This window comes from Benincasa hispida, chromosome 9, assembly GCF_009727055.1.
Source record: "Benincasa hispida cultivar B227 chromosome 9, ASM972705v1, whole genome shotgun sequence".
Lineage (NCBI taxonomy): Eukaryota > Viridiplantae > Streptophyta > Magnoliopsida > Cucurbitales > Cucurbitaceae > Benincasa > Benincasa hispida.
In genome coordinates this window covers 88,429,581-88,439,237 of record NC_052357.1, presented here as the reverse complement: position 1 = coordinate 88,439,237, position 9,657 = coordinate 88,429,581, and the positions used below count along the sequence as shown (strand labels likewise).

The following is a 9,657-nucleotide window of genomic DNA, read 5'->3' as shown; positions in this document are numbered from 1 at the left end:
ATTCATTAATTTTAAATATCTAATTATAGTCTATGTTATATTAAATAAAATTATAATCTATATATTTTTAATACATCTTAAATTTAGTCATTAATAATTAAAATTTACAAAAATTAGTTAAATAATAATAATAAGAAAATATACTATATATGTGTATGAATATGTCTAGATAATTTTTTTTGGAAAAAATAAAATAAAATAATAAATAAACTAAATCCATAGGAACGTTTTACCCTATCACATAACATTTCCACGCATAAATGAAAAAAAGGAACAATTTAAATAAATATTAGCAAAGTTGGTAGGTTGTGAGTGACCCACATTACTGTTATTTTCTTTAAGGTCATTAAATGAGGGATTTTTTTTTTCTTTTTTTAATGGTATGATGAGTAGGAGTTTTTCTTAGAGGGTAGAAATAAAATAATATATCAATTATTTAACAATTCAACTGTATATATATATTTATATTTTTGTTAACTTGAAAATAATTCAATTAATTAAAGTATCAAAATCTCATTAAAATGAACTTAAGACAAACTATATTATGAACAACATCACCTCACAGGAAAAAATTGTACGGATGATCTATTTTTTGTTACATATTTTTCCATCATGGACAAAATAATTGTTACATATCACAAACGAACGAATTTAAAACCATCCCATACCTAAATAACACGAACACTTCCTAGCCTCTATTAATAAATAACTTTCTTCTCAATTTTGGTAGTACAATCTCCTAATCCTAAATTAATTTATAAGTTAACAGAATTAAAAATTTTATTACGATTTGAAAATTTTAAAATGTAATTTGAGAATATTTGTATTTTGAAAAAAAAAATTATTTATTTATGTCACTTTCAATCCTTTGGAAAAAGATTTGAACTTAAATCTCTACTCATAAACAATAATTATTAACACACTCACCAAATTGAATATAACTAAATAGACATATGAATGTATTTAATGACTATAAGATCTATTCTACTAAAAAAAAAATAAATTCTCTAACCTCGAAGTAGATTATACAAAATTTATGCAACTAAATCATGTTTATGTTAGTATCAAATTCACTTTATTCTTTGGACAATAGGCAAGGGGTGAAATCAAACTTCAATGTGTTTACGAAGTTGAGTTATGAAGTTTGGAGTTAATATGTTAGAACTGTAAATTCTATGTTTAGGATTGAGTGTTATAAGGAAAAATACTGCTCCCTGTTACACCCAATTAAAGGCTGCAACATGACACTTTTTATTCCTAAACCTTTATGAAAATAACAATTTAGTTCCTGAACTTTAGTTTGTAACGATTTAGTCTCAATATTTTCAATTTTGTAACAATTTAATCCCAAACTTTAGTATATAACAATTTAGTCCATATACTTTTGACGTTGTAAGAATGTAGTCCCTAACGTAAATTTTTTTTATCAAAATTAGGTGTCAATTTTTAATATTTTATGATGTAAATTTTGTATTTTGTAAAAATATTAAGTCTCTAACTAGTTTAACAATTTATTTATGCATGAAATTTCATTTAACCTTAATATTAATTTTTACAATAGAGACTAAATCGTTACAAATTTTAAAGTCCAAAGACTAGATTGTCACATAATAAAGTTAAGGGACTAAATTGTTACAAAATTGAAAGTATAGGAACTAGTTCGTTAGAAACTAAAGTTCGGAAACTAAATTATTACTTATATGAAAGTTTAGGAATTAAAAATGGTTTTTAACTTAATTTTTTATTAATTTTTTTTTTATGTGAGTAAAAAATGATATATGGACTTAGATATAATTAGGTTGTCCCTAAATATTGCTTGAATTGTAATTTTAAAGTTCTACAACAAATATGTAAATTTTAATAGTAAAAACTACCGAATTTATTTATTTAATATCGACATATAAAATTAATAGATCAAAAACCTCATAAAATTAATAGGACAAACTTGTGTCTTATTTATCTCCTTTAAAAGGCCATTGTTTTGCAAAATTATCCAGAAAAAAAACCAACAACATTGGAAGAACCAAAGGGTAACCAAATGGCGAATCGTCTTCCTCTTCCTCCTCATCATCCCTGTTTTCTCCTCTTCACCATCCTTCTCGCGGCCATGGCCACAGAAGCTCAAGTCCCTGCAAATGAAACCTTCCATTTCATAAACCAAGGCGAATTCGGCGACCGAATCATCGAATATGACGCCAGTTACCGCGTAATCCGAAATGATGTTTATACCTTCTACACATTCCCCTTCCGTCTCTGTTTCTATAACACCACCCCTGATTCCTTCATCTTCGCCATTAGAGCCGGAATCCCTCGCGACGAGAGCTTAATGCGATGGGTTTGGGACGCCAATCGCAACGACCCAGTTCGTGAAAACGCCACTCTCACCTTCGGCCGCGACGGCAACTTCGTCCTCGCCGACGTCGACGGCCGTATCGTCTGGCAAACCAACACCAAAAACAGAGGCGTCACCGGAATCAAAATGCTCCCCAACGGCAACTTAGTCCTCCACGACAAAAACGGAAAATTCATCTGGCAGAGCTTCGATTACCCTACTGATACTCTCTTAGTTGGCCAATCTCTTCGAATCGGCGGCCGTAACAAATTAATCAGTCGAAAATCCGAAATCGACGGCTCCGATGGCCCTTACAGTCTTGTTTTAGATCGAACCGGTCTCACAATGTTCCTCTCCCACTCCGGTCAGCTTTTAACCTACGGTGGTTGGCCAGATACAGATCAAATTAACAGAGTAACATTCAGCGTCGAGCCAGAGAACGAAAACGCCACCGCGTATGAGCTCCTTCTGTTGTTAAATCGAGACACCCCAAGACGGCGACTATTACAAGTCCGGCCAATCAGAAGCGGCGGAGCATTGAATTTAAACAAATTAAACTACAATGCAACTTACTCGTTTCTCCGGCTAGGACACGACGGGAATCTGAAGGCGTTCACTTACTACGACGGAACAAGTTACCTGAAATGGGAAGAGAGTTTTGCGTTCTTTTCAAGCTATTTCATAAGGGAATGTGCGCTGCCGAGCAAATGTGGGGCTTACGGCTACTGCAGCAGGGGCATGTGTGTGGCGTGTCCCAGTCCAAAGGGGCTTTTGGGGTGGAGCGAGAGCTGTGCGCCGCCGAAGACGCCGCCGTGCAGCGGCGGCGGAAAAGGGAAATATGGGTATTATAAGATAGTGGGCGTGGAGCACTTCTTGAATCCGTATAAGGATGATGGGGAAGGGCCGATTAAGGTTGGGGATTGTAGAGCTAAATGTGATAGAGATTGTAAGTGTTTAGGGTTTATCTACAAGGAGTATAGTTCTAAATGCTTGAGGGTTCCATTGTTAGGGACTTTGATTAAGGATATTAATTCCTCTTCTGTGGGTTACATTAAGTACTCCCTTTAGGGAGATGGTGGCCAAGTCCAAATTCAAGCCTTTGATCTTATGATCCAAATTATAGGTTCTTACTAACTAAACTATGTTCAACTCAACTTGTGTTGTTTTTATTGTTCTTATTTGAAGAAGAATAAAAGAGCTCTTTTTTTTTAATGAAAGAATTATTTGTCTTACTTGTAATAGAACATTTGCTAATATATCTGTGTACTAGTTGAGTTGGTTTATGTGAATAATGATATGAATTTTATTGTGTAATTTGGGTTTTTGCATTTATGAAAAATTAATATCATTGATTGAGGTAAAAGGGGCTTTTTGGTTGGACTAAGATTAGAGTCAAGAAAAGAGGCTAAAATTGAATTAAGAAGAAAAGAATGTCCAAGAAATAAAAGAGGCCGATATGTTTGACTTTAGTGGGTTTTTAGTTTGAACTTTCACTACAAGAAAAGATACCTATTTTAGTGGGTTTTTCTTTTTCTTTTTTTTTTTCCGCAAGGTTCGACAAATGTTGCAAACGATTATATTAATGCAACATTTTTAATAACACATGACAAAACTATTGCTCTTGATACAAATTGCATCAATTTGGTCATAACGTTTATTACAGTGTCGTGATTGAGATTCAATTACAACAGTTGTACTAACAATGTATTTAATATGTTTATTGCAACATTTTTGTTTGCAACAATTAGTATATCATCACGATAGTTTAGTGCAACTGCAATAGTTTAATAACAACACATAAGACCACTATTGCAGCTTATGGGGTTCAAATTGAAACCTGACAAATTTGAGATTTTTCGTAAATATAAAGAAACAAAAATAAAAGAAAAGAAAAGAAAAAAGAAAATAGTTATTTTTCTAATTTTCTTATAATTAGGGGGAAAAAAAGAAGCGAGAAGGAATAGAGAAAGATTTAGAGATTTAGGACAACAAACCATCACAGAGAAGAAACAATGACGGTATCTGGGGAATACACATCGACCCATTCTAACTAAGGATTCTTGTGTTTCCGGAGAATCCAGCTACAGGAGAACCAGGAACGGAGAGCTTTCCCCCCTTTTCCGCCCGCCTCTTTGGTCTTAAGAATGCTGGTTTTAAGAATAAGTGATTGCCCTTCTCCGACCTTGAAGAACTAGTCCAAGCCGAAATCCTTCGTCGGGGATTGTCTTGCTCGGATTTCGATTTTCACAAGCAAGTACCTTATTGGATTAGCCCCCACAACCTACGTTTTCAAGATGCCCCTAATAACCAACGAATGGCAAGTGTTTTTCCTTGTGTGGATCCTATTTCAATGGGAACTTGATAAGTTGATCCGCGTCTTGCCTTTACTGCTATCATTAGCACCACATAAAGACATTCCTTCTAGAGTAGCTGTTAATACAAATAATAGAAACTCTGTTATAGCCATTTCTGTACATTCAATGTACTTTACGGATAGAGAAATACATAGAGTTAAACATAGTAAAATAAGAACTTGAAAGATTTCGTTGAAATTGTTCGTGGAAAATGTATGTATAGCTAAAAATAGACCACACCTAAAATCGGGTCAAATTATAATTGTTCAAGTTGATTCTGTAGTAATAAGATCAGCTAATCCTTATTTGGCCACTTCAGGAGCAACTGTTCATCGCCATTATGACAAAACTTTTTTTTCATTATATTCAGTCATTGAATAAGCATTGAATAAGTGATAATCCAAAGGTTCTTACTCAGGAAATTTTTGAACTTTTTTTGGAAGATATTTTTTATTGAATCATTGTGGTTCTAGTCAACATCCATTTTGTATCATATCTAAGGGATTCCTAGGTTCGGGCCGAAAAAGCAATGTCACTTGATCATTATCAAATCGACTGCAATCTTTTTCTGTCCGTCTTTTTTGCATATTTCTGCAACAGGATAAAGGAAACCGATTGAGAAACTTACATGGCAAAAAGGATAATGGTAAACCCACCATTAATACTTCATTTATGAATTCCATGGTAATAGAAATGTCCTACTGTGAAAGAATTTGTAACTTGCTATTCTCTTGCCTAGCAGGCAAAGATTTACCATCAAATAGAATATGCTGAGCCAAATCTTCTTCATGTAAAACCTGTTTTATTTAGATCGGGAAAATCGTACGGTTTTATGAAACCGTGTGCTATGGCTCGAATCCGTAGTCAATCCTTGCAGTCATGGTAAAATCTTGGTTTATTTAATCATTAATCATCAGGGACTCCTAAGCACATGAATTCTCTATAAATAGAAAATGAGGGGCGATGAGAACAGTGATGTTATTACCGACTATGATTATCTAACAGTTTGAGTACCCCGTAAGATAGCCGAAAAATAATTAGCAAACACTTTGACAAGATGTTCTATTTTTCATGGAAGAACCTTCTTTCTCAGTCGATGGATTAGCTTTCCTTCCTGTCGGACCGATCCCAAAAGTAACTGATCCTAGCCCAGGGAATAGCTTCACCTTCTCTTCTCCGTAGGCTAGCAGTTCCAGCTTCATGCAAGGGAGTTGCAGCCTACAATCCGAACTAAGGACAGATTTTTGAAGTTAGCTCACCCTCGCAGGATCATGACCCTTTGTCCCATCCATTATAGCATGTGTGTCGCCCAGGGCATATATTCCTTCCGGTAGTGGATGCTGGTGAATCAGAGTCAAATCTCTCTTTTCGGAAGCGAAGTCGTAACTTATACTGTTCGAAAGGCGCTCCAGCCTTTATGGTTAGGATAAGGATAAATAAATAGAACCGTTCGTTCTTTCTTTGCGGTTACGGTAAACAAGTAAATAAAATATTGTGACATTTCAGTTCTAACAACATTTTCAAATTTCTTATTTTTTATATATCGAAATGGACCATATAACAGATATAACTAGGAAGATGTTTCAAATACCACACATGGGTTACTGGGCATACCAATTTAATATAGCAGCGAACTCTTTTTGGGTCTTGGTCAGGAAGATGCAGATAAAAAGCCAATAGCCTGATGTCAGCTTCTACGGCTAATAACTTGTAGAAATACAAGTTATTTATACCATTTTATTTAGATTATGCGACAAAAAGAAGGGAACAGTTGTGTCAACCGTATAGAAATTGGCTTAGAAACGCGAAAATTGTAAAGTGTCGTAAGCACACCCGCTAATCCCATTACGATGGCAAAATGGAATGTCAACTCTTTGTTTTGTAGGAAACATGTCACCACATGCGACAATCGCTCGAGGACAAAAATGAACAACGTATTCACATTGCATGTGGCAATCGATCAAGAACGAAAAAAGAACAACGCAATTTCAGCGCATGCGACGATCGATCATGGACGCAAACGATCAACGCATTTGTACCGCATGCGGCAATCGATAAAAGATCAAAAAAATTACACCACATACGACGATCAATCGTAGATGTAAAGAGCGACGCATTTGCAAGGACTTCTGAAATTGTACAGTTTTTCTGTTGTACGATTATGAAAAATTGAACGTGGAGCAGAGCAGACGTTTCCACTATGCCATGACAGGAAAAATTAGTTTTTCAGAGTGGGACCATTGATGCAGAAGGTGCCAAGGTCTATAAATAGCGACATCAAATTCGAAGAAAGGAAGCTGATCTGAAGAGACAATTTATAGAAATCCGGGGAGAAAGACGAGACAAGACTGAGAGGTGAGTCTCTGGAGGAAGCAATTATTTCCATTCCCGAAGAAGAAGCTCTGTGCAAAAGGTCACTTCTACCTGGAAAACAAGCCTGAGAGGGAAGCTTTCCACTCCATTTCTACCACACACCGGTAAGCAAATCGTCTCCGATCGGGATCTGTGTCAAGACATTGACACCCTTTCCGCATTTGTTCTCATTTTCTATTCATCTACTGTGTTCATCTCTAATCTTTCATTCATTATCTGTAACAAATGATTATCATTAGATTTTAATATCATTATCGTATTCATCATCATTTCTCTTTTCTTCTCTATACATTCATCATCCATCTTCTTCATCATATGTAACTAATCTCTAGGGTAAGGGGAAGGATTAAGTGAGTAAGTTAATCTTTGTTAAATAAATCGACTGAGTTTAGCTAAAGCATGCTCAACGGCATCTTCACCTGTGAGAGCAGAAGTGAAGATGTTATTTCGCCTCTCGAAAGAAGGTAGAAGAATGCGTTAACTAAAGCGAGAAATATTTCTAGAGATGGAAACAGTCTTGCGTTCATCACGTTCATCCCTATTTCACCATAGACATATGGGAACGCGGCCGATCACTGAAAGGTGTAAGCCAAGGAAAAGCGGAACCTTAGTTGCGTCCTAAACAAGATTGACGAACTTGCGATGTCCTTTCCCTCAACCCATTCTCTTTCTGACTCATTTCACAAGACTTGTCACCGCATTCATCAGATACTGTTGCACATCTTCACAGCCAATCCTCAACTTGTATATTTAATTATTTATTCATTTTTTTTATTACCGTACTTTATTTTATCACTGCAATTTACTTATCACCATAATTTATTTTACCACAATTTATTTATCATCGCTTTTACTTACCATCGCATGTTATTTTATTATCGCATTTTACTTTTCAAATCAATTCATTATTTTTTATGTTTACCGGTCGTATATATCACATCAGTATCGCATTAATCACCGCAATCCCCGCGTTCGACCTCAGATCACTCTGAGAAACTTGCGTTGGAATTATACTTGGTTCCAACGTAAGAAAACTTGTGACACGCGCACACTACATGAACGCATACTACGGAAGCATCAAAGCATCATTGCATACATCATTTAGAACGTAGTATCACATATTATCATTGTCGCAAAGAGCATACGTCAAAGACCTAACAAGTTTTTTACTATATGATCAACGGTTAAATTTTCATTACAATGACATAAGCTTTAAAGAAAAGAGCTATCAATCATCAAAATTCTTGTGATAAGAAATCAAATTTCCACTCAAATACGCTTGTGAAAGAGTCAAATGAATGAGAAACATAACGAATTGTGAATTGCTAATGAAATGATAAATAATTAAATTAAAGAGGCCAACGGGCCTTTTTAGGATTTTGGGGATAGAGGGACTTGAAAAGGCGTAGGCCTCGGAAAATTTGGCGACGAAAAAAATATTTTAATAAAGGAAAGAATTAAGATAGATACCGATGAAACTTAAGATATTAAGCATAACAATTTTTTTTCTTTGTTTTTGAAGATAATTGTACAAAATCGAAATTGTCTCGATAGATTCATCAATCTTTCTATTCATATATCTTACTAAAAAAATGGATTTCTTAAGGTGCGTGAAATATTTGTTTTTGAAACTTTTATGGAATAGTAGAAGACAGAGAAATTTCTCTTCAACCTCAGCTTTTCTCTGTATCTTCACCACCATAACAACCAAGTTTATTGAATCTAGGTTTGTTCTAGATTGTGGATTTCGATTAGCATCTAAGTGCATATGTTGTTTTCAATATGAAATCAAGGGTTTTGGATGGTTTTATAGGTTGAGTTAAATGCTTGTTTTCATATATTGTATTGTGGAATTTGATAGTTTATCTTCTTTAAGATAAGGATGAGTTTTTTTCATTTACTGGCCTTGTATTTTTCCCCACCACCAGGGTTTTGCAGGTAATATAGTACTCTGGGATATCATTACTGCCATCAACAATAAGTTGGTAGCCCTTCCTCTCTTTTCCAAAACATTTTGCATTTTCAGTTGTTGCATTAAACAGAAAGATCATTTTTATATAATTGCATGAAGAATGAAATATCCCTACATAATATTTAATATTTGAGTTTTAAGTTTGACATCTTAGTTATTAGAACACAAAGAAGATTTGCCTATGTAGGATGTACAATTAAAAAAAAAAAAACCAACAACAACAACAACAACAACAACAATAAACTAAGGCATACAATACACCCAGTCATATCTCCCACTTGTCTTGGTCTAAGTGATACACATCTTGTAGACCTAAACATTCTAGATGACCCTCGAACACTTTAGCCGCGATCATGTCCCCTCGTTGTACAATTTCTTGTATCAAATAATACTTCCGTTCTATGTGCTTTCCTCGCTTATGACTCCGAGGTTCCTTCGAATTTACCAGAACACCACTGTTTTCAAAGTAAATGGTGATAGGTAAAGACATATTTGGAACAACTTCCAAATTAATCAAGAACTTTCTCTGCCAGACGGCTTCCTTAGCAGCTTCACAAGTAGGTACATATTCTGCCTCCATAGTAGAGTCCACAACACAACCTTGTTTTATGTTGTGTCACACTACA

The 9,657-nt window shown here is 34.9% G+C and overlaps 1 protein-coding gene across 1 annotated transcript; it reads left to right on the top strand.

Moving 5' to 3' along the window:
* The first annotated feature begins 1,972 nt into the window (after positions 1-1,972).
* Positions 1,973-3,571, top strand: LOC120085141 (EP1-like glycoprotein 2). Its single transcript, XM_039041017.1, has one exon. The coding sequence runs from the start codon at positions 2,039-2,041 to the stop codon at positions 3,398-3,400; it is 1,362 nt and encodes a 453-aa protein (XP_038896945.1). The 5' UTR covers positions 1,973-2,038; the 3' UTR covers positions 3,401-3,571.
* The last annotated feature ends 6,086 nt before the right edge of the window (positions 3,572-9,657 follow it).

Bases quoted from the DNA above. Each gene is read 5' to 3' on its own strand.
- LOC120085141 (XM_039041017.1), top strand. From the start codon at position 2,039: ATGGCGAATCGTCTTCCTCTTCCTCCTCATCATCCCTGTTTTCTCCTC.